This window comes from Botryllus schlosseri, chromosome 11 (assembly GCF_051294905.1).
Source record: "Botryllus schlosseri isolate E-star chromosome 11, Bs_hap1, whole genome shotgun sequence".
Lineage (NCBI taxonomy): Eukaryota > Metazoa > Chordata > Ascidiacea > Stolidobranchia > Styelidae > Botryllus > Botryllus schlosseri.
The window spans coordinates 8,752,554-8,780,420 of NC_137246.1; the positions used below are offsets into that span (position 1 = coordinate 8,752,554).

At 41.1% G+C, this 27,867-nt stretch overlaps 1 protein-coding gene across 10 annotated transcripts in view; it reads right to left on the reverse strand.

Annotated features, from left to right (window-relative positions):
- The window catches only part of LOC145451064 (disheveled-associated activator of morphogenesis 1-like), a 48,621-nt gene that overhangs the window by 17,746 nt on the left and 3,008 nt on the right, over positions 1-27,867 (reverse strand). For 5 of the 10 annotated variants that reach the window (XM_080329549.1, XM_080329548.1, XM_080329552.1 and 2 more), the window contains exons 2-13: positions 22,574-22,663; positions 22,445-22,516; positions 12,050-12,141; positions 10,911-11,046; positions 9,913-10,110; positions 8,378-8,497; positions 8,040-8,099; positions 7,295-7,465; positions 5,922-6,039; positions 5,023-5,158; positions 4,554-4,574; positions 1,769-1,827 (exon numbers count right to left, since the gene is read on the reverse strand). In XM_080329549.1, the coding sequence (XP_080185675.1) occupies positions 1,769-1,827; positions 4,554-4,574; positions 5,023-5,158; positions 5,922-6,039; positions 7,295-7,465; positions 8,040-8,099; positions 8,378-8,497; positions 9,913-10,110; positions 10,911-11,046; positions 12,050-12,141; positions 22,445-22,516; positions 22,574-22,663 (1,273 nt within the window). The remainder of the gene's footprint in view (positions 1-1,768; positions 1,828-4,553; positions 4,575-5,022; positions 5,159-5,921; positions 6,040-7,294; positions 7,466-8,039; positions 8,100-8,377; positions 8,498-9,912; positions 10,111-10,910; positions 11,047-12,049; positions 12,142-22,444; positions 22,517-22,573; positions 22,664-27,867) is intronic. The other 5 variants (XM_080329553.1, XM_080329557.1, XM_080329554.1 and 2 more) reach the window with 3 other exon arrangements.

A 27,867-nucleotide genomic window follows, 5' to 3' on the forward strand; every position in this document is an offset into this window, starting at 1 on the left:
GAGATCATAAACGTCAAGAGAGAATATCTACAAATGTGCCTTATCTCAGAATTCGAGATAGCGACGCTCTCCTAACACCGCAATGACGATTGACTTATTCATCATTGCGATAATAGTCAAGGGTCTGATATTTACTTGCATTTTTGCTATCGGTCGGTAATGGAAAGTCAGAGGGTATGAAATTGCATAGGGAGAGAGAAACAGTTATGGTTCAGTCGAACCAAAAACAATTTTTTTACATCCAACAAATAGCCTACAACATATATGAAAATTTAAAGCAACTGTATTGATATTATTATTAATTGAATAACTACATGGAATCCAACACTGATGCATTAGCACCCACCCAGTTTTCAGCAATACGTCAGCACCCAATCCGGAATCAATGCAAGAAAATATCTTCAATTCAGTCCAGTTAAGCATAATATTTTGATAACGAATGCTCAACAGTACAGTAATCTGACCACAAATACCTTGCACTTTGTTTGAACAGTGCTACCAGAGAGGGTTCAAATATGCTGTGCTCTTGAGGGAAGTATGTTTCACTGTGATTTTTACGTTGGATAGATCAAGGATGGAAGACACTTTAAGCGATGATAGAATAAGAAGGCCATCCAGGGAGATACAAACAAAATATAGTCGAGAGTTTTCAAGCTCTCGAGCACGATTTGGAGCTCCACTTCACAGTCCGCATTAGATTTCACAACAAAGATAGCGTGTCAATGTAACTTGTTGGCATAGGTTTGAGGTAATTGTCTTAACACAGTTCCAGCCCAACCCATCCTTAAACACATGACACAGTGTAACAAATGTACAAAAAACACAGCTTCACAGACTGGTCGTGATGGGACATGCTAGAGCTGAATGTTTAGCGAAAATGATTTTTTGACATATGTAATTCCCAACTACTGAGGTAATAAACCAAGTGTTTTAATGTAGGCCTACATTTAAAGACAGTTGTGGATCTATTTCAAACTGAACAAAATTTATTTCGCGAAAATTGATTCATCAATCTTCAAGATTTATGGCAATTTGAAATGCGCGCTTTTTGTGCTTGATGAACCGTCGAAAATATGAAAGAATTTCAGAATTTGGACATGGACCGCATGGGGTCAGAGATTTAATAGGAGGCTAAGAGTGAAATAAGTCAATCGTGACAAAATGTTGATGTTCAATATTGCAATTCATAGAGCAAGTACTGAACAAGTAGATTCTGCCATGGAGTCCATGAAAAATGCATCGCCGCACTGTCATTAACCAGCAATTCGCAACGACTATATTATTAGGTTAGCAGTCAATTATTCATGCTTCCTGCCAATTTATAAATGACTCAAATTTAAAATAAAATCCAGAAAGGGTTGTGGCGATTGGACATTTTCCAACAGAACCAGGTTTACAATCCTCATTAAAGAGCTTCTCGAGGTACAGAACTTCAATATCCAATTGACTAGTTTTTGCTTATTGAAATGAGCCCGAATATTTTTGGCTGACACTCATCGGGGGGGTAATCGTCAGCAACTAGTAACAAAGTAACAAAGTAGGCTACTTGAACTTTTTCAGAGCGTTCAGCTAGATTTTGCCTATACGACGTCTAGATCAAGAATCTATTTTCTCAAATTACTTCCATTTGTAATCATCATTTTCTACTTACACTTGACATATTTTGGCATGGCTTGGAAATTGTTACTCCTAATTGTAATTAAGTATAAATTCACATCATTACACGAGTGTGCAATTTGTTCACGGCAAACAAGGGATTTCTGCTTACTTTTTTTCATCGTTTCCGCAGTCTCCTTCCATTGTTTGATCTCGTTCTCGTTGATGAGTCTGGAAAATTAATAACAAAATGAGAACTGTGAAAAAATACCAATGATGATTCTTTATGGCATGGTGTCGGCACAATATAATGGGAATGTGGAATATTACTTTTGGTAGAGTCTGTTTGGTAAAAGAGACCCAATCTGCTGACTTCGTACTTTGTGTTAGCTTACGCTAGTCAATTCCATGTTGACCGATACTGCAAGTAGCTCAATTCGCAGATCACCGTTTCATAAAGGAAGCTATCACTATATCACAAGTTTAATATACTTCACCCGTACAAGTTATATGAGCAAGATTATGTTGTTGGTTTTGACCCTTAAGATTTCAATTTGCAGTAACAACTTTTCAAGTCTACAGCGATTAAATTGCATTGAAATTACATCATGCTTGAACGTTGCATGAATACATTCGAGTCGCATGCCAATCTGTGAAAAATGATGCAGTAATATGCCGTAACGTGACAAAAATAGACAAGTATTTTATATGTAAGACGGCAGGAAACCGCAGTGCCTAAGCGGTGATAACATTCAAATTAGGTACTAACGGCAGTGAAATCACAGGCCTGTCTGTGGAAATTATTTTGATTCATTGATAAGAAATTGAAGTTTTTGATAAGAGGCGGCTAATAATGCTCACAATACACAACACAAATAAAAAGTATGTTACTTCCAGGATCAGAAGCACGTTACTGACAAAAATAGAATCCTTGTGCACATGTCATGGCATACCAAACGCGACATTGATGCGATGTTATAATGCAGGCCATTTTGGCATAAATCAAGAGGAAACATCGATTTGCAGGTTTGCATCGAAAAGAAGATGACTTAATTTAACCCAATTATGACATTGATTCATAAATACGAATCACCTCAGTCACAACCTTTTTATTAATCATAACAGTCATTAGAATCATCGTATATTAGTGCATGTTGGGTCATGTAACATTGTAACAGGTTTGTGTTATGTTAACCATATCATCCATCAACTATGAAGAGGTCTTATTTCACATTTCATAGCGTCAAGATTATTCTGATGGAAGATTTTCTACGCAGCATGACATGTTGATTAAAATCAAAATTTTTCACAACATTGTGACATGCGTTGTAGCTATACCGTGTCAGGTGCCACCAACATATTGTAAAGTATCTTCAATTCTGGATATGGAAAATATAATCCAAGGCAACAATATTGGCATGGGCCAATTCTCCGCAAATGGTGCATACCGTTGGGTTAAGTACTTCCCGCCAGTATCAAGATGACTATTGAGACGTATGATGATAAAGTAAAGTAACACAAAGAAAACTTATGAATGTATTCCTGTGTGAAGGTAACACAACATACAAAATCTTCAATACTAATAGATGGATGGTGGTTCTGAATTCTAAATAATTCTAATCTACCAAATATTGCTCCAAACAGATTCTGTTCTCGGTAATGCTTTATCTGAAGGTCTAAAGATAGAACGGACTTAAAATGAAGTATGAGTGTATGACACTCGAAAAACAAATGATCAAATACAGAAGACTTGGAAAGTGGACGAAGTATCATATTGATCGGTGGGACCTAACGAGCCAGGATTATTGCTTGTATCTCATGTTTTATAGTTACAGTGCATTTTCCAAAGGTTATCGCTGAATCTGACATTAATAAGTAGAAGTAGAAGGTTGAAATTAATTCAAGTTGAAGTGGAAAATAAGTTATTGGTAGCGACAGTGTGAGCAAGCACCATAACCCAAAAAGAGCAGTGTCTCGGCACAGGCCTATTTTTTATCGAGAACCCACAATGACTCTCATAACGAGGTATCTATTCAGTAGTGCCATAAAATGGTGCAATTCACACCTTATTTTCAAGCATAGCAATACAGGCAATACTGCTTAGTCAACCTTAGCGATTGCACTCATAGAAACATTGCAAATCGACACACAAGTTTCTCTTGATTCGATAAAATACGAAGTATTGAAAGGCAAAATTTTGGAAGTAGAAGGAAAAAGTGATATGAATGCAAAACCACTAAATAGTGCGGTCAGTGATAATCAAGTTGTATGATCAGAGAAAGTGGCGGTACTAACGTTACTGACCATGACAAGTGACCAAATCTCTTATTGCAGGGGTTTGAATAATTAGCAAGTTGCTAAGGTCGCTTATCAATGTCCAGATGTCATATGCCATCATTTCATCTCTAAGTCATTGGGGAATTTTCCATACAGCTAATGAGACGCACAATTCAACTATTCAGTTGGATTCAAGTTTAATTTTTGAACACACCAGATTCATTTATTCATTTGCATTATTACCAGCTCTCTCCCCGGGAATTTTAATGAAGATCTTATTTTAGACAGCTTCCATATTTACATCGTCACATACATCGACATCAATTTGGTACAGCAATACAAACAGAGTATTTTAGCAACTTAAAACTGTAGTGTACAAAACGATTGTCACCATCAGATACAATGACACAAAAGTTTGATGAAGCAGAGAGAAATTGCCTTTGAACTCCATAATTCCTAGAATCGAAGTTGTGAAAGCAATGGAGCATTCCGTCAAACAAACAAATGCCAAACCAAAGTAAATGTATGCCATATGCCATCATTAACTAAAAAGAAATTTCGTGTCTGCCAACAAAACAATAAACATAGTCTACGAATCAAAGAGCTAGCTTGTTGGTGTGCAGTGATTATGAGACACGGTTAACATGGACTAGCACATTAATTTGACGCGTCCCACCTACCTTGGATCAGGAAAAGGCGCCCTGCAGCGGTACGGTAAAAAACCAAGTTCTCATGTCATAAGAACAGCATAACTGTAGTGTATAGTCTAATAAAATCGAGCCAATCAGCAAAAGGCTAGAAGTGGTTGCTAATACATATCAAGGTAGCGGAAGCACTTTTGCCGTCTTCCCAATACCATTGTGAGAGTTGTGTTTGAATTACCTTCATCCCAAATCAAATCAATTTAAAAATAGAACTATTCCTCTCCAGAGGCTAGGAATATTCTGGAAAGAAAATTACTGTATGAAATGATAGCTGGTGTGATAAATCTGCAATCAGTCATATAATTCATTAACATCTCAAGTTGAGTCATTTCAACTCTCAGAATGTTAATTACTGAAATGACGAATCAAACATTTAAAATCTAAATTATAAAGTGATGGGCACAGAATAAATCAACGACACACGGTAATATGCAGGGCCACTCACATTTTCAAACACTTTTCCAAATTGAAATTTCGTAGAAACGTGATATCCGGATCGCTACCGTCGAGTTTTTGTAAAGTAACCTGCTGCAGTAGTCTGTCGAACAGCTGCCAGTGATGAGGGGAACCGTTTCGATCCACTGTAAAATAAGATAAAGATAACAGCACACCAGAATGCATGCAGGGTGACAAGCAGAAATCCACCATGGGTCCGCTGCGAAGGAAATTTCAGGGGTGGAGGGCTCGAAATATTTTTGTAATGCCATCAACGACACATATACAGTTTGGGGCGAGGATTATAACGCCAAGCAAGACCCGACAGTGGAGTGATATAAGAATTTCACACCAATACCAACATAAAAGAGTTTTTCTGCTAAACTGATATTTTCTACCGATGCCAAAATATGACATGTTTCAAGTTAAGTTTCTAATTGGTGACAGTAATTTAAAAAATACTTCATTATTTACAATAAAACTGCAGCAGCATTTGAAATATTATCCCGGGGTTAGAAAGAATGCATTTGAGTGTAGGATCACAGAAACATAACGTAGGCTACCCAAGGGCGGTCACTCAAGACTAAACAAGCCACTGTCGAGTCACAGACAGCAGACATATCAGAAAACACTGAATCATGTAACTCCCGCATCGGCCATTGTCAAACATATAGTAATGTCTCAAGATATCCAAAGTTTGTAAGAGTCACACTCTACAAACACATTCTCAGCGAGCAGTGACAAATAGCAAAAGGGAGAATCTACCTCCCTGACGTTTTAAAGAGAAAAACCGTAAAAACTTCAAATAACTAAACTCCTCAGCATCAATTTAACATGACCCTACATAACATCGTCAAACAGGTACCAAGACAGCTATGAAAATAGCAAATCAAATATTGACGGACTCACGAGGTAACAAAATACAATGGTGGAGCACAGATAAGAAATTCTGGTACGCTTCAGTGTGGGCGAGTTTCTTCTGCAAGACTTCGAACATAGAATTGGCACTTTTCGTATCAATGTGAACCTGAAAACGCAAAATATTCCATTGGCAAAGTGCACTGTGCAGTTATAAGCGTGCCTTCGAAGTATGAATAATACAGAGCGGATAAAATATTCATTATAAGTCCCGTTATACATCGAGAAATACGTCTTACGAAATGTGCACGCTTCCTAATATCACGAATATGTAATACATGAATGCGAAGGTGATAGTCCTTCGAATTGACAAGATAAATCGGAGTGTATTACTCCCATGGAACTTGTAGTAAAATACAGTGCATGTGATAGTAGGTTTCATGGTGATGTCCGTGTACAAAACACGTCTGCAAGACAAGGTGAAAAAGTCAATATGCAGACATAACATTTCTGCAGTGTTTCAGATAACCTCGAAAGTAACCTCGTAACACAGAAATCTCAGTACCAAGAGTTTCTCTTCAAATTCGTATCAATTATTCAGACCACATAATTCTAGAGGTAGACAAAACCTTATCACTCAGACGTTATATTCATAGGCAGTGGTGGAATGAAATGATTGATACCAATACTTGGCGGGGGAAAATCGGGATCTTTCAACATACAAAAGATGACCAATACGTATTGAGCACCTTACGTAAAATAGGCCTACTACGCTTTCTATTTCGACCACAATTCAGCCATAATCACAAATAAACAGATGGGAGCAAAGTGGTCCATATTTGTACCATGTAAAAGTGAACGTAATGCTATAAAGTTTAATCTATTACAAATTAAAAGTACTCCAAAAATAACCAGAAGGATCAATGACCACTACAAATAGATCAAATTGTCGAAAATACATTCAGTCAATGTGATAAAGGGGCTATTTTGCCCAATAGCCATGGCAACTTCACTATACAGGTAAAGGCATATCACAAAACTACATTCTACTTAACAAATTCCAAGGTGTGTAACAAGTAGTTTTGCCTAAAAAACTGCTGAATAGAAGTGGAAGTAGTTCAAAAACATAGCAAATTGAGATAATAGTAAAATTAGGTAGGCTACTCCCAACAACTTTGAATTCAAAACATACACAATAATATGCAACAAACTCAGATCATAGCCTAACAAAGCGAAGGACTACGTAACAAAATCAAAACTCACGAAAAAAAACTGCAGTCTCTCCTATTCAATCAAATTCTGACAACAACAAAAAATCAGGTGAATTTGGTGTGCCATATGAATACCAAACAGGTAGCTCCTCTCTCTTTCCGAAGCTTAATTTTAGGCACGAACAAAATTCAGCAAGAAACAGGCTAACGTACCAGATCAAACCGAGCCGCGACTTCCGCTTCGTCCTCGCGCCGGACCATTTGGAAGAAGTTGATGTGTTTGTTCAGGGTGTCGTTTTCGTGCGACCTCAGAAGGTCCATGATCGGCTGCACTCCGAGACAGAGCAGCTCGTAACGGAGATGCATTCGAAATTCCAGATTGTCCTGAAAGAAATGCCGAAATTGGAGGTAGTTTGCACGGCAAGATGCCCGTTGATGACCGATATTCCTTATTCAAATCACGTTAGTTTCGACTAAGGGAGAGAAATATCTTGTATATGACTGATTCAATTACGTATTGAGTGTTAAGCTTCACGTGGAGTGTTCGAGCACCATTCAGTAAGTATTCAGTAGCCTATCCTTCCCAGCAAGAATGAATGTCGCTGCTTTGTTTGAAACGCAATCAACTGCTCATGTACACCACAGCAATATCGAATTTCACATTATTTTATCACTTTTGCCGAGTAAGGTAAAATCAAGACAATCAATGCAATCTCGCAGCACTTCATGCAAAACTTTGTCACAAACTCAACCTCGAGCGGAGTGGAACCGATACTTTGCAGTGTTAGACTTCCAAGTGCTGATACACCGTGCGCGGTGCACAGTGCAGATGCACACGCGTGAGCAAGACCTCTCGAAAGCAGAACACAAATAGCTCAGATAGATCTCGATAGTGGCGGTGAAAGTGATATGTGACGTGTCTTGTCAAATGTGAGCTCTTTCAAACACAAGATTGTACCTCCCACAGAAAACGTCTAATCCATTTGCGCAGAGGCGGGGATACGAATTTAATCTTTGCCTGTAATCCGGTAGACACATGCGACACAACATTATGCAATCATTTCGCCAGTGCACGCAAATGATCGACAACATTAAGTAGAAAATTTTCAAGACATGTCTGTCATGTCACGAATCCGAGTGAAATCAGAAAAAATACTCAAGTAGTTTAAAAAAGCAGTCGACCAACGGATGAAGAGCCATCACATCGCATCTAGCGACGATTTGCTATATTCCCAGGTCAATAATTCATAGATATTTCGTTCTCAGACCCCTCAGGATTTTGCAAGCCAATATTACCTCTCCAGCCCCGCACTTGACAATAGCGTTGAAAAACGACATGATCACCGTTTTCAAGCCAACTTCAAAAACATTGTCTTCGGGAGCGCGGTACGTCCTTGCGAGTTCGTTAACGACACCCTGAAATTTTTTTTCAAAATTAGAAATTGCAAAATAATGTCACATAACTGCCCTACATCAGAAAACAATATTACGCCACGGAACGCCATGAATAATGAAGAGCAACACGATATAATACACCGTGCATAGCCACGAATTATCACGATGGCCCATCGCAAGCATCATTCTTATTGTATTTCATATCTGATGTAGTTTTCCGCAAAAGTATCATTCTTGAAATATTTCTAACACAAAAATACGTTGCAACATTTTGAGAAAACGTCAAACTGTTAACTGGGCTTGGTGTGTGTGGGTGTCACCTAAAATGCATACGCAGCAGTGAAATAAAGAGGCAAGTTAGCAGGTCTCTATATTTGCCTAGCCTCCGAATTGCTATTACTTGGCGCACTTTTGAGATTGTATTAAAAACCATTGTCCTTATCAGGAGACATTGACGTTCCATTAGGCAGCAGTAAACCCGGATGGGGCACATCATACCAAGCTACTTCTTTACAAAAGTATAAAATATCCGAGTTAGTTAGGCCCAGGAAAGCGTCACTATTCACTTGTGTGTGAACACAAAAGTTCTAGCCGGCATCAGCCATCACAAGAAAAGATCGTAAAAAAATGTCAAACAGTGATGTCCCATAATGCGAAGGGTGAAAAAAGTATGAGCGAGTTGAGTATTCGCCACAGTACAGCTTAATATCAAAATTTGGACTCTTCGAACTCAAAACTAGATGGCAGTTTTATGTGATGATATCGTCAAACACAGATCAAACAACACCAACACCGATCTTCCTAAAATCTCAGTGATGCTCTGCTTGCAGTGATTTACGCCTCACCGCACGATTAAATTTCCCATGGCGGCATTCTGCAATAACAAGATCTACACCCACTCATAAGACTCGTAAGATGCCGTCTTGTTCAAGCTACCAGTGCTAGAACACACGAAACGGATGTTTGATCAGCTCTTCACGAGTGGTTTACATCAGTGGTTCCAGGCCTTTTCAGCTTAGAGACCAGAGAAATTTTAAAGCATATTTTGCAGACTTGGTAAACTTTCAAAAATCAAAATCAACCAAACGTCAACGACAAAATGATGTAAATCAAAATAAAAGATGCTGTCCTTTTGATATTGCATGGGCTATGTCGTTTCATAGAACTTTCTGCGCGGTAAATCTGAATAAAATTGACTTCATTTTGAATGTAGGCTATTTTTAAAAAAATCTGAATTTGCTCTTTGCTACTATATTAAATTGTCCAATATCCAGAAATTGAAGTCAATGCATTTTGCGATTGAGATATAAAATTGAAATGTATTTGGCAGATCGATGGTTGAGAGCGACTTCATGTAACTCGGTAAGAAGCAATTACACGAAAACCCACACACACTGCGATAACAAAAACACACCAACAAACACACACGAACCCACCTGAAACCTGGTCCTTTCGTGGGCCACCTTCTGATAGTGCAGCATCGCTTCCAGCACCTTTTTATGGCCGTTCGGGACGAGACAGACCGCGCCGAGTATTTCCAAAACGGCCGTTTTCGTTCGGATGTTTTCGCATGTGAGGCTTTGAGCTATCACTTTGATGCCTTCCGGATGACCGAGGACGTGAGATCGTCCTTGCTGAAAAGGAACAAAACACTCTTTTTAAATGTACAAAATCTTGCCATTGTCGTTTGTGGTATTCATGGTGTTTGTCAACTACTATGGTCATTTACACCCATTGTGAATTTTTTTTAGTTATTCCAAACACTGCAATGTGCCAGTAATTGAGCTGTGTATGTGTAGGAGCCACCGGGGCGCTTTACCCTACCTGGAACGGTATCATAGGAATAACACAATTGAAATGAAACAGTGGGCTACTGTTGAGAGGCAGGTGCAGAACTAAAAAATATTGGGCCTCAAGAAATAAATTACAAAGTTACCAAAAACTGGTGCAGGCTTACTTTGAAGACAATATGCCATTAGGTCTGATAAGCACACATGAGATATGGTATTAAAGTGTTTTTTTCCCATGAAGATTCGTCGGAAATGCCGTTATTAATTGTTAACAAGTTGCAGTTGAATAACTAATCGACAGCAATCAGAACCAAAATTTATGGCGATAATAATATTGGAATGAGCGGCTCCTTGCATGCTGCCAGTTCAGTCAATCACAGCTTCCAGGTAGAGGTTATTGGAAACATTTGCATCTCGTACCAGTACCATGGGAGCTCAGATCAATAGACCAATTAAGGCTGGATCCACCTCAATAATTTAGTTCAATACAACTCGGCTTATATAGAACATCGACAGATTGCTAATGAGTGAGTTATCGAGCTTGTACAAGAAAAAAAATATGCCATTGTAAGACAAGTCTCTCTCCGTTACTGTTGATCAAGTATACGCTAAACAATATAGCTTATTTATCGCATTTATCTCACGGAGTTGTTCATCAGCGCCTTTATGCATCCGATGATCGAAGTGTGGACCCTGCTCTCGGTCACTTCCGGCACCATATTCCTCAGAAAATTCAGCAGGCATGATAATCCGTCCAGTTCAATGAAGCGCGACACAAATCTGAAACACGCAGTCACATCACAGACCCGATAAAAGACGCTGCGTAATCGAAATCGGCTCGACGTGACAAATCGATATATAAACGGAAAAAGAAAAAACTTATCGTTGGCCGGCGGAATGCACCATTCATGAGATGATAAAGGACAGAAGGCGCATGTAACAAAATTCACTAAATGATACGTTTTGAATGTGAACAAGTCCGGTGAAGTCATTAATTTTGTGCATGCATCGTAATTAGATATCGCTTGAAATCTCATCTGGACCTTAAAAGTTGTTATTTATCTGTTCTGGAATGTTAAATCAGTGTAGTCTGATGCAATGCCCCGAGGCAACAACCCGTGACGACAGCTTCGAGTATGTTCCTCATAAATTTGATGAATGAATGCTTTTCGGCGTAAAAATTGATGTGTGAAAAAGAGTAAATATCGGTACCGTGGCAAAATTCCGCAGCCAACCCTACAAAGTAGTACCATCAAATTACAGAAAAGCGAACATTCAATTTCACGATGCGTCAAACCGGAATTGGAATAATTGACCGAGAAACTCATTTTTTACTACTACGTCGAGAGAATTCGCCGATGTCAACATAGCAATTTACTACTATGATAATTATTTCCTGAAGGCAGGCGATTTGTCATCCAAATATTCTGCTGTTTTCCATACGAAGGAGCATTTCTACGATTTTTACTACCTTCAAAGATTAATAGTCAACAATTGGGGATACCGGTATTTCAAAATTAAGCAGCAGAATTGCAACCAAACTGTTTCTGCCATCCCATTCCAAATGAATGCGATTATTTCAATTTAAAAAGAATTTTAAAAGGATTTAGACGGGGGAAAACATTTCCAGGGCTGGATTCGCATTTGCAAGTATAGGCTACCTGATCTGGTTTTATTTTAACCGATTATCATTATTATATTCTTTATTCACAGTAAAGCTTGTTTATAATATTCATTTTATTTATTGATATATTATTAGTAGTAAATTAAATTTCATTGTTACCTGACTGGTGCTGTACGGAGAGCTGTTTTCAAATTGTCCACGAGTTGCAAACGCAGGTTGAGCTGTTCATCGTCATACACCAAAACCAATATCTGCAATAGAAACATAATTTACAACTCAATGCTGGGAACCACAACTCGAAATGCAATATCTCCGGAGCAATACCAGGTATCGAGGTAAATTAAGTCTCAATCATTACGCACCAGTAAACCCGTGGATCGACCAAACAAGAAATTAGGTCCAACGTTTTATCATAAACTTAACTCCAAATTATACGCAAATTACATCGCGACCACAATGAAGTTGAAAAGGAGGAAATTTTAACAGAATTATTAACTTCGCCCAATTGTAAGTGTTATATCCTGATTCTCGCTACAGCGAATTCACAAGTTTTGCCTCACAACATGTGTTGTGAAGACTGCTCATATATGCTGCCGCCTGCGCTCACAGTAGTGCAGTAATGTTGCTTTCTCGCATTGTTTCTTTCCTCAGATGTAGTTAGGATTATTAGCTTTAATCTAATAAATCTTCTGCTGAAATAGTCTGTCTGAAATCTCTCATCAGCATCAGAGGACGAGACTTATTATTGGCGACGAGTGAAAACACGGATTATCATCGATCAGAAGCAGCCGCGTGTATCTACTCTAATCCTCGCTCCTATAATCCTGACTACGAAAAATGCAAGCCAATTACGTAATGAAAGGGTCCATTGGCGAATTCGACCCTGAGTTACATCGTAATAACGCTCATGACGCCTTCTGCGACTTCGTGAGTAGGTTCCGTTATGAATACGATGCCATCGCCGCCGACCCACCTACCGACGCAGAGGACAAGGCTAAGTGGGTTGAAATCAACATGCGCAAGCTTTTCCTCGGCAAATTCTCATCTCGAAGCTTTCAAAAGGACTATGAATCCACGGTCCCTGCAAATGAACGGGCCAATCTTCAATTCAAGGACTTTGTAATAAAAATGCAAGAAAGGTATGAGACAACTCGCAACTATACCTTAGCAAACTATCAGTTTCATCGACTTCACCAGGAACAAGGTGAGAGCTTTGACAACTTCGTCCATCGTCTCCGCAAAGAGGCGATGTCATGCAAATTTAGCTGTGCTAATGCCAATTGCGATGTCATAGATGTCATGATTCGTGATCAAATAATCGTGGGTACCGTACACAATGATATCCGTAAAAGCGCCCTCAAAAGCCAATGGAAACTGCGGGAACTCGTAGAAAATGGGCGTAGAATGGAAGCAGCAGCCCACACAGCGCAGAAAATTCAGTCAGAGCACAGCGACGACAGCGAGAAAATCTCGCGGGTCAAGCCCAAGAGGTACAGCAAAAGCCGGAAGAAACCGGCACGCACATCCGGATCATGCAGAACATGCTCAGATCCATCATGCCACGGGGAACAAGATTGTCGAGCAACCGATCGTGAATGCTTCGCATGCAGGCGCAAGGGCCATTTCAAGGGGTCCAAGGCCTGCAGATCTACGAAACGCGTACAGCATGACCCCGAAGAGAGCCATCGAAGCTCTATCGAGCCTAGACGCAAATCGATCTCATCGAGAGAAAGTTCCGCCTCTAGCAGTGACTCAGAGTCACAAGCACCACCCAGGCAAAGACGTGTCCGGAGATTGCACCATCAGCCTCAACCGGAACACAAGAAAATGTTAAAGAAGCCTGATCAATATCTTCGCAGCAAACCACCCAAATCAAAACGGGTTCACAAAGTGCAGAATAAAAAGAGAATGCCTCCAAGAGACTCTCGTCACAAAGCGCGTAGAAAACAGTCAGCCCTCCAGCCAGCAAATCCGCACAACTGGGCTGTTATTCGGCGCATCTCAAAACCAAAATACACAGTCAAGGTCATCGTGGCTGAAAAACGACTGACTGGCTTTGCCGACACAGGCGCCGACCTGAATGTCATGTCAGAAAGGAAAGCCGAGAAGCTAGGACTGACGCTACGCAAAACCAAAACGAGGATTCGGCCGTTTGGTTCTAAGCCCATAAAATGCGTTGGCTACTACAAAGGGTTCGTCACCTACAACGAGCACAGTTGCTTGACACGCTTCTACATAGTACCACTGGAAGTCGAGACGTTACTAAGTGGGAAACTCTGCGAGGAACTCGGAATCATCAAGTTCCATCCTCCGAAACAATCCTCTAACGAGAAGGCAATTCGCGCCCTTTCTAAGAATCAGTTCACGTCGGATATTGTCGATCGGTATCCCAGCATCTTCAGAGGGATAGGCACTCTCAAGGGCCACAAGGTACACTTTTACACCGATAAGAAAGCTCCGCCTGTTGCACAAAGCTCACGCCCGATTCCGCATCACCTGCGCTCAAAATTCGACAATGCCATTAATCAAATGGAAAAAGACGGAATTATTGAGGAGCATCACGGCCCGGCTCCATGGGTCTCAAACGTAGTCCTCACTCCAAAGGATGACGGCAACATTCGGGTCACTGTTGACATGCGAGAAGTAAACAAGTGCATCAAGCCAACCAACATACCCATCCCACGTGTCGAAGACATCAAAGCCAAACTTTCAGGTTGCAAAACCTTCAGCAAGCTGGACTTCAAGTCTGCCTTCCACCAGCTCGAACTAGACGAAGAATCCCGCACACTCACAGTGTTCCACGCAGGGCACCGCCTGATGCGTTACCGAAGGCTTACAATGGGTGCGAAACCCGCCTCCGGCGAGCTTACCAAAGCTCTCATCCCTATCTTCAATAACATGTCAGGTATCCATGTCATCCATGACGACATCATAATTGCTGGGAAAAGCAAGGAAGAGCATGATGAATCCCTCTATGCAGCTCTCCGGAAAATCGAAGCCGCTGGTATGACTCTAAATCCTGACAAATGCATCTTCAGGCAGAAAGAAATCCCATTCTGGGGGATGATTGTAACAAAGCACGGGGTGAAACCCGATCCAGCCAAGATTGACGCTCTCAGACACGCATCGCCACCAAAATCGAAGGATGAAGTCATGTCTTTCTTGTGCTTTGTGCAATCATTTGGGGAATTCATACCCCTGTTATCTCGCAAGACATCAGCCCTACGCCAGCTCACAAAGAAGCACAAAGAGTTCAGATGGTCAGACAAATGCAAGAAGGAATTCAACGACCTCCGACAGTGCCTGCAGGAAGACGCTCTCCTACGCTACTTTGACACACATCTGAGCACGTATATTTTTGTGGATGCTCATGTATCAGGAATATCAGCAATTCTTGCCCAAGGCAACAGCTCTTCTGACTGCAAACCAATCACGTTTGCTAGTCGAGCCACAAGACAAGAGGAACAACGTTACCCACAGCTAGACCTGGAGGCCACCGCCATCGATTTCGGCCTCAGACGCTTCCGCAATTTCATTGTGGGCGGTCCTCAAGTACATGTCATAACGGACCATAAGCCTCTTGTCAGCATCTTCAGTAACACGCGAAAAGGATCGATCCGGACGGATAGAATCAGACTCCGTCATCAAGATATCCCATTTGAGGTCATATGGGAGGCAGGAAAACATAACCCAGCCGACTACCTCTCCCGCCATGCGCAGCCACTGGATCAAGTTCCCTCGTCGTGGCAGGATGAAGCTAATGAACTCGAGCGCACAGTGTTCTGGCTCCGCCATAGCCCATACACAGAAGCTATATCTTTGGACAATATTCGGGAGGAAACCAGAAATGACCGAGTGCTCCGCAAGCTCACTAAATACATCAGAAAGGGTTACATACCCAAATCAGAGCCGACTCTCCAGCCCTATCGCAAATTCCAGGATCAGCTCACCCTGTCAAAAGGCTTTGTCCTGAAACAGGACAAAATCATACTGCCTGAATCACTGTGGAGTAAAGCCATAGATAAGGCCCACCAAGGCCATCACCCGGGTATAACGATACTGAAAGCCCGTATCCGAGAACATTTTTGGATGCCAAACCTCAACAAAATGGCTGAAAATAAGGTGAAACAATGTAAGATGTGCCAGCTCTTCACCAACCCAGGGTCGAAACAACCGCAAAAGATCCTGACACCACCCGAGCGCCCCTGGGAACAAGTCAGTGTCGATCTTTTTGGCCCAATGCCAGATGGCAGACACATTGTGGTGGTTCAAGATATGATGACTCGGTTTCCCGATGCCAAAATACTGAAAAGTACTGCAGCGAGATATGTCATTCCCGCAATGATTGACATCTACAGACAATATGGACGGCCAGAATCGCATAAAACTGACAATGGCCCACCGTTCAATGGACTCGAATTCAAGGAATTCTCAGAGTCGTACGGTATTAAACACAAGACTGCCTACCCCCGCCATCCGCAAGCCAATCCAGTTGAAACCTTCATGAAAATTCTCGGAAAATCGATGAAGATCTGTCATGAACAGGGGCAAAACAAACAGGAAGCCTTAAATCAACTACTCAGCAGCTACCGGTCATCACCACAAGCCGCAACCGGCCAATCCCCGGGTAACCTGATGTTTCACGGGGGCTACCGACAAGAATTCCCTGAGAAAATCTTGACAACGCAGGATGTTATGGCGGCCAAAGAACTAGACACAGAAACTAAGATCACCCGTCAAACATTCGTGAATAGCTCAGTCCGTCGGCAACCATCAAGCATTGAAAAAGGTGACTACGTCATAATCAGAAACTACAACAAGAGGAAATTTGAACCGATTTTTGGACCAGAAGAGTACGAGGTAGTTGCTGTGCTTGATGATGGTGTGAAACTGCGAAAATTAATTGATGGGAGACACACCACCCGTCACATGAACGACGTCAAAGTTGTAACGTACCCAAGTGACAGAAGTCATGAACAATTGGTCAAGCAAAGGAATTTATACAATGATGACTGGGACTTCGAAATGACACAAACCATTGACAATACGGACTATCCTGCAGCCGAACCTCTACAACACGAGGACGACGACACGCCTCACGTACAGGAGAATGCCTCCAACACGCTACCGAGAATGTTGAGTCGCCTAGCGGACTATAACTCACCTGGCTACTCCGAACTCGGCCTGTGAACTTTTCGAAATCCCAAAAGGGGGGATTGTTGTTATATCCTGATTCTCGCTACAGCGAATTCACAAGTTTTGCCTCACAACATGTGTTGTGAAGACTGCTCATATATGCTGCCGCCTGCGCTCACAGTAGTGCAGTAATGTTGCTTTCTCGCATTGTTTCTTTCCTCAGATGTAGTTAGGATTATTAGCTTTAATCTAATAAATCTTCTGCTGAAATAGTCTGTCTGAAATCTCTCATCAGCATCAGAGGACGAGACTTATTAGTAAGCAATTTTAACAGTAATGACACCAGAAATACGCGATTCTAAATTCCGCACAAGTCACACAAGAAACGTCATTCAACGCTTTGCAACAAAACGATTAAGTCCGAGGGTGTAATTGTGACATTACTTGCCACCAAACAATGCCGCTATCTTCACGAAAATCGCTGCTTAAAACAGCCCGTCAACGGCGTCAAACCAAATTATCGGCGCTGACACGAGCCGCTGGATATTACACACGTTAGTAGACGCGCAACAGGTTCCTTGCCCTAGTTTCGCGAGAAGATTTTCGCGTATCAACAATTCGGTGGCGTTACCGATTATAAAAACAAAAACAGCAAATCTGTCCCCAACAGGATCCGGACTTGTAAATAAAAATGACACGCTACTCAAGAAGGGAAGTTGCTATCCTAAATTACAACCGCGTTATCAGTATAAGTTCTTCGATGTGTGGCTACCGCGCTATGTTTTCCGTCGTTTTTAACTAAATCAAGTAAAGCCAGAAGGCACATTTCTCGCCTGGTTCGCAAGAAGACTAATTTGAAAGTCCACATTATAAGTTATTCATGGCAATTTAATGTCATCGCGTTATTGACAAATAACATTCATAATTGAAAGGTTCCGGCGTCTATAATACGAAACACAACTACCGGTGGAAAAATAACCACAACTACGCACGCGTACAAAGTTCGGCCGACGCCAAATACTGACGTAATCGATCGATAGGTCAAAACGGGGCTTCCGTATAATTGCTGTGACTAATCTTAGGCACAAAGGAATAAAAAAGGGCGGGATTGTAGTAGAAATTAAGTCAATGTTCGCGGTGCGTCAAGACAACTTTAGCGACGTGGGATAGCGGTCACTTTCGGCGAAGTTCGACAGTAAGAATCGATTCATCGCACTGTCAAGCGCCACTCGAAGCACTTGGCTCGGGCCGAGTTACTTAAAATCAACAAGGCGGTCGAATGTATTACAAAAACACGACAGCAACCTCGCGCTCAGCACAACGCCTGGTCTCGCACCGTTACAGCGGGCGATAAAACCAAAACATTGTGATGTCATACGTGGGAAAGACGGAGTCGTTCGGGAATAGGCTCCGCGCTTTTGCCTTTATAACTGCAGAGGGTTAAACTAATAAACTAGAAGGCCCGTTTCGTAATTTTAAACGAAGTGACGTAATTCTATCCACGCGCGGTTGCAGAAACGAAGTTCTAATGTTTGTACTAAAAACATTCACAAGGCACAGGCAAGAAGACGGCTTGCACGGAACCGGGTTGAGCACTAGAATCACTACAATCACTTCGCATTATAGTATGCCATTGCAGCTTGGGGATAGCTGGGGAATATTGAGTTATATTTTGCAATGTACAATGTGCCATACCCTAGATTACACTTGATTTGATGAACGGTGCGCGGTTTAGGTTTCCAAAATTACCTAATAACAGGTCTACGAATAACCATAATGAGTCTATACGCCAATAGTGCGGTCGCTAACACGCCGTGTGGCAGCCCGCTAATTAAGCACGTAATCGATATACGATTGGAGCGTCGGAGACTCGAAAGTAGCCAGGGGTCAGCGGTTGAAATACGACGGCATTTCATCCGGCGCTAGACCAGCCGTTTGGTGATACCTTTTGCGTCGAAGCAAAGTGCGTAAATTTGCGGTGATAAGCCGCGCAGAATTAGGTGATTTATCACCAATGCGTAGTTCATGAGTTCAAAAACAATCTCTCTCGGTGTCGATAATACACTTATCGCGCCGATGAAAATTGCGCAAAGACTGACTCTTACAAACTAAACGCACAATCACTACAAGGCCGACGAAATAATTTCAGAGAGAAATTTTGGATGGCGTAACTGCGATTCGCAATGTTGTGTTCTGCTATGCAGACCACATCATCTGTAATGACTGCAGGTCCTGGTACCAAACATGGCCTGCTACAGACTATATTACTGCAGAACTATAAAGGGCTTAGAATATTTACTTTTTACGAAATTGGGAGTCTTTAGTTTTATTTGAACATATAAATTTACGTTGCTTTTTCTGTTAACGATGATTTCTTTGGCCACCTCTGATGAAAAACCATATTCAACATGCCTTCATTCAACATGATGGATAAATGGGAGCAATAAATGCAGTTCATCAGTGACCACGGACAGTCGAGACATCTTCAGTAACCACGAATGAACGAGAAATAATTACCGATAAACCTTTGGAGCTGTTGGAATTACGTCTACTGCCGCAATCGTAAGGCCCGTGGAAATCTAACTTTCATTCAATTCCAATTTCATTCCGACAAACGCGCGCGGCGGTTGTCGCAACGACGCAAAGCCGAGACGTGACCAATTACTACGACGCGGTGATTTCATGCTTCTAACAGGATACAACATGACATCATGGCCAGCGATGCTGTCGGACCGCAGGGAATCAGTAAATATCATGTGTGTCATAGCTAAACGAAACGAATTTAACACTCGCCATATCCATATCACAAGGCGCGAGAAACCGCAAACATGTAAAGCCTGTGGTCGACGAGGTTTCCTAGATATTTCAGGAGTCGGAACCTCGGTGATACGCCGCTCGCCGTGTCTCCAAATCGTGTAATCCCGCAAAATTCGAAGCCGAGATAAAAAATCGGTTCTATACCAATACCGAGAAAACCATTACCGAGAATGGACATTACCGAGAATGTCATTACCGAGAATGGTCATTACCGAGAATGGACATTACCGAGAATGGCCAATGTCAAGAATATAGCTTACTGGGACTGACGTTGCCGCGAAATTTGTACCTGAGCATCGATACCGACTATGGCAACGCCGTGATGCACTCACACGACCGGTGCGTATGCATAACATGCCTGCATTGCATATATTGCATTCTCGGTAATGTCCATTCTCGGTGGTGTCCATTCTCGGTAATGTCCATTCTCCGTGGTGTCCATTCTCGGTAATGTCCATTCTCGGTGGTGTCCATTCTCGGTAATGGCATTCTCGGTAATGGTTTTCTCGGTATTGACCGGACACCAAAAAATCAACGGATTTTCTGGCGGTCGTTTATAAATGTATAACGCAAAAGGGTGTTGCGAATCGCGATGCGATCAATATAATATTACCCTGCCATGATTGAACGCCGAACGGTAGAGAAGACGAATAGAAAACTTTGTTGTGGCGTCACAGCGTGAATGCAGACGGGCCTAACTTGTGTGTGCAGTTAAGTAAGGGGTGGGAGAGGGTACACTCACCTTTCCCGAACTTGGGAGTTTTTGTTATGACGTCATTTATGTTGGTTACGTCACAATATACCCGTAAAATCCCGTAAAATTGCGCATAATTTTGTCATGTCTGGATACGAAATTATAACTTTGTCTACATATATCGCTGCATAACCGGGTTCATAAGCGTTATTTATCTATAGTTTCAAGCTGAAGGTCTTCAGAAACCGTTTTTTTTTTTGAAATTTTGAAATATAGTCCAAATAATGCGTGCTGAGAATCGCGTTGGCCACTCGTTTCTGAGTCCGAACCCCGAGCGTAATGAATTCATTAGCTTGCGACTAAGATGTCCTTTATACAGTATCAGCTGCGTGCCCGAAATAGCTAAACGCTCACATTTACAAAATACAGCAAGTTGTTGCTTTTAATTACCGCCCGGACGGCCGATCCAACACCGCTATTACTGCATTGAACGCCCAACGATCGGCTATGAATTTCGTGAATTGACGAAGCGCAGAGTAGGCTACCAGTTCACGAGGCGTTGCAACGTAACAAACCCAAATTTCGAACGTCTGACGAAACGGCCACCTAGACGTTGGACCGCCGCACAATATATTACTTTCGGAAATGCTCATCTACGCAACAATTCCGGATATCCGACACCATCAAATCATTCAACAATCCGATCAGATGGTGCGGCTCCGGACCTGTCCAACAATTTCCTCACATCCCGTGCGGCTCTAGCCAACGCACATGCGCGGCAATCATGGAAGCAATCGCAAAGGCACTCGAACGTGACTTAAGATATACGTCACAGTCAGACTTGTATAAACCAACTACTGGTTTTTTGAATAGTTCTTGCTCTTGTTTTAGTTCTAGTATTTCATTTTGAAAAGTGAGTAGTGAGTGCTCTTCAAAAATGACTTTTTTTCTCAAATCGTACTGGCTACTTGATAAAATTGTTAGGTTACCTAATTTAAGCCTACACACAAAATTTGGTTCAATTCCAGCCAGTAACCGCTTTGCTACAGGAGAAGAAAGTTTATATTTATTATATAGAAATATTTAATAAAAAATTTGAAAATTTTCTGTTCAGCCCATGAAATTTGGTTCAATTCCAACCAGTGGAAGCGGAGTTATTGCCGTCGAAAAATTTGGATTTGAATAAAATAGTATTTACGGTGACCGATTCTTTGTTTATTTATTATAGTTGTGCTCGCCGTAAATACTATTTTATTCAAATCCAAATTTTCGACGGCAGTAAGTCCGCTTCCACTGGTTGGAATTGAACCAAATTTGGTGAGGATCGTTTCTATAGACAGCCTAACACTTAGAATTTTCAAATTTTTAATTATTTATTTTTATATAATAAATAGAAACTTTCTTCTCCTGTAGCAAAGCGGTTACTGGCTGGAATTGAACCAAATTTTGTGTGTAGGTTTAAATTAGGTAACCTAACAATTTTATCAAGTAGCCAGTACGATTTGAGAAAAAAAGTCATTTTTGAAGAGCCCTAGTCCGTAGTTCTAGTTCTAGATGCGTATTTAGATAAAAAAAATAGTTGCCGAACAAATAGAAAACACGTGTCATCGTTTGGCGTGAATCATAATACCGGCGTACTGTTGTGTGATGGTCTTGCAGTCATGGCAGGCTCAGAGTCATCAACACTAATAGTGGCATAGCCAGCGTGTGACATGATGTTCACGTGGAAAGCAGATCCGGTTCCGATAAAACAAAAATTGATAAGTTGCCTCGGAATTGAATCTAGCTACTTGTGTTTTAGTTGATTACTTAGTTGCGGATTTTTAAAGTTCATTAGCTCCAGTTCCGTATGTTGAAAATTCAGTAGTTTGCACAAGTCTGGTCGAAAACGGTAATAGTATCCTCACCGAGCTCATGTTATTCAAGCGGTCGATGTAGTAATCGGGCCAGTCCGTGGCCAATTGTGGGTCTTCTTGCTCCTAAAAAAACACAAGGTTAGTTACCAGCAATCATCAAGGGTAGCGGGGGTAGCATGCCTTCTTTTTACTGCAGTATATCTGCCATTTCTTTTCCGGCGACATGCTGTACATTGCCTGGCGGCGCTCGTACGGTAGATCCAGCTCTTCCTGAAAGCATGATACAAAACATGAGCACACGTGCTGGTACGGAGCATAAAAACGGGGGCCGGGATTTATTACGTCGACACGTGTTCCCGCGTTTGATCCATACGCGTTCCGTGGTCGTCAACTGCATTTTATAACGCCTGATACTTTGAACTGACACTTAACTTCCAGCTACATTGCATTCAACACGCTTGCATAATCAAAAGACGTCGATTAATAAGAACAATTGGCATTGCATATCATCCCGAAAATTTAATAGACTAATTTTGACATAAAAATTGGCAATGCCAAGGGATGCTTGTATATTATGGCACTTATGACGAGTAAGCTGTAGATATGAAACAAACAATGGCCAATTATAAATACTACACAAATTCCTTTTGTTGACCTCGACACGGTCGCGCTATTGTCAGCCATTATCTATAGAGGAATCGTGAAACGAAATAAATTGCGACCTGTCGCCAAAACTGCCAACGCGGCCGTGCAAATTGGCAGTATGTGTAGAACTGTAGAAGCATCGGATATTGCTCGATTGCGTTGTGACAGTGCGTTTTGCCACGAATTTTATATGAACGATTTGATGGAGTGTAGTGAAGCATTACTATTGCATGACGGGATCCAATTTGCATACAATACAACGTAATACTTTCGAAATTTACGAATGCGGGCCTGGTCAAGTCAAATGTTGACGTCATATATCTGCACAAGAAATAGCCGTAACACATGGTTTGGAATTATAAAATGACACTGGAAGACTGCATAATTTGAACATTCGAATATGCGCCTCGAATAGCAGCGACCCACAAATGGGCATGATACTTTTGTCTCAACACACGTCCGTAATAACCCCACAAACCTAATCGCGACCACCGCAAACACCCATATTGAAACGTCGCGCCCTAATTGTTCGGTCTAACGGCGATCGCCATTATCATAGTCATTTACGGACGTCTGGCTTCGAGTACGATCAAAGCAATTATCGCCACTCATATTCAATGAGCATCTAATCCATAATCAAGTTATTCCTGAATCACGATATATATAGGTGCACGCGAGCGTGTATAGAGGAACAGATGCCGCGAGCCGGTGGGCAAAACGCGACGATGCCGATTGAATGCATAATGTTACCGAATTTATCCTAGCATTGCATTTGAAATTTGACTGAGTCAGACTGACCACTTGGGTTCATAATACACAATGCGACATGGTTAAGATTGAGGGCCATCAAATTAGAGTGGATGTCGTATCTGCTCTGATTTCATACCAAAGTCTGTAATACCGACACCATCATAGCTACCAATCCATTCTTATATCCATTATAATGCCAGCACCACCAATTTGTTTACTTGAAAGCTTTGAAAGGTCAAATCAGGCAGGTGATAAGGAAACAATGCACATCCGACCATCCATCCGTCTGCGTAACCGCTAATACATAAAATCAATGAAGACGGTACCCGTTAAATTCGAACCATTCCCACGACAGTAAGGGTAAGTAACCAGCGGTTGTCTTGCGTCGCAGCCATTAGCTTATCGTTGACGACTAACCTCTTTTCACACATTGTGATGTCACACGCAGACATCTATCAATTACCGGCCCGCAATCATCAGGATGAGTCAGCCCACCGAAAGAATGTGGAACGTATTATTACAAAAATCAATCGTTAACGTGTAAACGGAACCAACACGCCGAATTAAATGCACATTTGATCCATTTCGGAATGGTACCATCAAAGAATCCCGCTAGTAACAGTAAAAGCCAAACGGCGCTGAAATACCACGGTCGAACAGACTCAACTCGTCCTGGCGAAATTTCGGCGAAATCTCTGTGATCACGTGAAACACTATTACTGCGAACTCGGAATATTAACCCTCAACTGGTCGCTGGACAATATTCCGCTATTCAATAATCGAAATGTTAGGTTATTCTAAACAAATATAATATCTCTAATACCTATACATCTTCTATTCACAGTAAGACCGGCTAACGATAATCAACATGACACATTAGTGCCATTTTCCCTGTCGCAATATTCCGCTTTTCGGACATATGGCCGCCATTCCAAATGGGCGACAGATTCCAAAGCATGCTCAGTTCCAAGATGAATTCAAAATTGTTTCGCCAATATATTTCACACAATCAACGTATTATCGGAAAGGTCTTTCATAGTACTTTAAGAAAAATCGACATTCAGAGTGATTATCGGCCTTGTCTGTTTTCAGTGCGACTATACCAACCTTAGATAATATTGCGCTATCGGAGAAATGCCAGCCATTCCAAATGTGCGACAGATTCCAAAGCATACAAATTTAAAGCTGAATTCAAGGGTCTTTCGCCAATATATTTCACACAATCAGGGTATTATCGGAAAGGTCTTTCAAAGTACTTAAAGAAAAATCTAAATTAGGAGTGATTATCGGCCATGTTTGTTTTTAATACCACGTAATATCGGAAAAGTCTTTCACAGTAGCCTACTTTAAGAAAAATCGACAGTCAAAGTGATTATCGGCCTTGTTTGTTTTCAATACAACTACCAATCTTAGATAATATTGCGCTATCAGACATATACCCGCCATTCCAAATGTGCGACAGATTCCAAAGTATGTCCAATTCAAAGCTGAATTCAAGGGTCTTTCGCCAATGTATTTCACACAATCAACGTATTGTCGGAAAGGTCTTTCTAATTACTTTAAGAAAAATCTAAATTCGGAGTGATTATCGGCCTTGTTTGTTTTTAATACCACTACCAACCTGAGGTAAAATTGCGCTATCGGACAAATGCCAGCCATTCCAAATGTGCGACGGATTCCAAAGCATACGAATTCCAAGCTGAATTCAAGAGTGTTTCGCCAATATATTTCACACAATCAAGGTATTATCGGAAAGGTCTTTCTAATTACTTTCAGATAAATCTAAATTCAGAGTGATTATCGGCCTTGTTTGTTTTTAATACGACTATACCAACCTGAGGTAAAATTGCGCTATCGGACAAATGCCCGCCATTCCAAATGTGCGACAGATTCCAAAGCATACAAATTTAAAGCTGAAGTCAAGGTCTTTCGCCAATATATTTCACACAATCAACATATTGTTGGAAAGGTCTTTCAAAGTACTTTAGGAAAAATCTAAATTCGGAGTGATTATCGGCCTTGTTTGTTTTTAATACCACTACCAACCTTAGGTAAAATGGCGCTATCGGACAAATGCCAGCCATTCCAAATGTGCGACAGATTCCAAAGCATACGAATTCCAAGCTGAATTCAAGATTTTTCTTAACGTTCTTTGAAGGACCTTTCCGACAATACGTTGATTGTGTGAAATATATTGGCGAAACACTCTTGAATTTAGCTTGGAATTTGTATGCTTTGGAATCTGTCGCACATTTGGAATGGCGGGCATTTCTCCGATAGCGCAATTTTACCTCATGTTGGTAGTGGTATTAAAAACAAACAAGGCCGATAATCACTCCGAATTTAGATTTTTCTTAAAGTACTTTGAAAGACCTTTCCAACAATACGTTGATTGTGTGAAATATATTGGCGAAAGACCCTTGAATTCAGTTTTGAATTTGTATGCTTTGGAATCTGTCGCACACTTGGAATGGCGGGCATATGTCCGATAGCGCAATTTTACCTGAGGTTGGTAGTCGTATTAAAAACAAACAAGGCCGATCATCACTCTGATTGTCGATTTATCTGAAAGTACTTTGAAAGACCTTTCCGATGATACCTTGATTGTGTGAAATATATTGGCGAAACACTCTTGAATTCAGCTTTGAATTGGGCATACTTTGGAATCTGTCGCACAGTTGGAATGGCGGGTATATGTCTGTTAGCGCAATATTATCTAAGGTTGGTAGTCGTATTGAAAACAAACAAGGCCGATAATCACTCCGAATTTAGATTTTCCCTAACGTACTTTGAAATACCTTTACGACAATACGTTGATTGTGTGAAATATATTGGCGAAACACTCTTGAATTTAGCTTGGAATTTGTATGCTTTGGAATCTGGCGCACATTTGGAATGGCGGGCATTTCTCCGATAGCGCAATTTTACTTCATGTTGGTAGTGGTATTAAAAACAAACAAGGCCGATAATCACTCCGAATTTATATTTTTCTTAAAGTATATTGAAAGACCTTTCCAACAATACGTTGATTGTGTGAAATATATTGGCGAAAGACCCTTGAATTCAGTTTTGAATTTGTATGCTTTGGAATCTGTCGCACACTTGGAATGGCGGGCATATGTCCGATAGCGCACTGAGGTTGGTAGTCGTATTAAAAACAAACAAGGCCGATAATCACTCTGATTTTCGATTTATCTGAAAGTACTTTGAAAGACCTTTCCGATAATACCTTGATTGTGTGAAATATATTGGCGAAACACTCTGGAATTCAGCTTGGAATTAGTATGCTTTGGAATCTGTCGCACATTTGGAATGGCGGGCATTTGTCCAATAGCGCAATTTTACCTCAGGTTGGTAGTGGTATTAAAAACAAACAAGGCCGATAATCACTCCGAATTTAGATTTTTCTTAACGTACTTTGAAAGACCTTTCCGACAATACGTTGATTGTGTGAAATATATTGGCGAAAGACCCTTGAATTCAGCTTTGAATTGGGCATACTTTGAAATCTGTCGCACATTTGGAATGGCGGGTATATGTCTGATAGCGCAATATTATCTAATTTGGTAGTCGTATTGAAAACAAACATGGCCGATAATCACTCTGACTGTCGATTTTTCTTAAAGTACTGTGAAAGACCTTTCCGATAATACGCTGATTATGTGAAATACATTGACGAAACACTCTTGAATTCAGATTGGAATTTGTATGCTTTGGAATATGTCGCACATTTGGAATGGCGGGCATATGTCCGATAGGCTACGCAATTTTACCTGAGGTTGGTAGTGGTATTAAAAACAAACAAAGGCCGATAATCACTCCTAATTTAGATTTTTCTTTAAGTACTTTGAAATACCTCTCCGATAATACGCTGATTGTGTGAAATATATTGGCGAAAGACCCTTGAATTCAGCTTTGAATTGGGCATACTTTGGAATATGTCGCACATTTGGAATGACGGGTATATGTCTCATAGCGCAATATTATCTAAGGTTGGTAGTCGTACTGAAAACAAACAAGGCCGATAATCACTCTGAATGTCGATATTTCTTAAAGTACTGTGAAATACCTTTCCGATA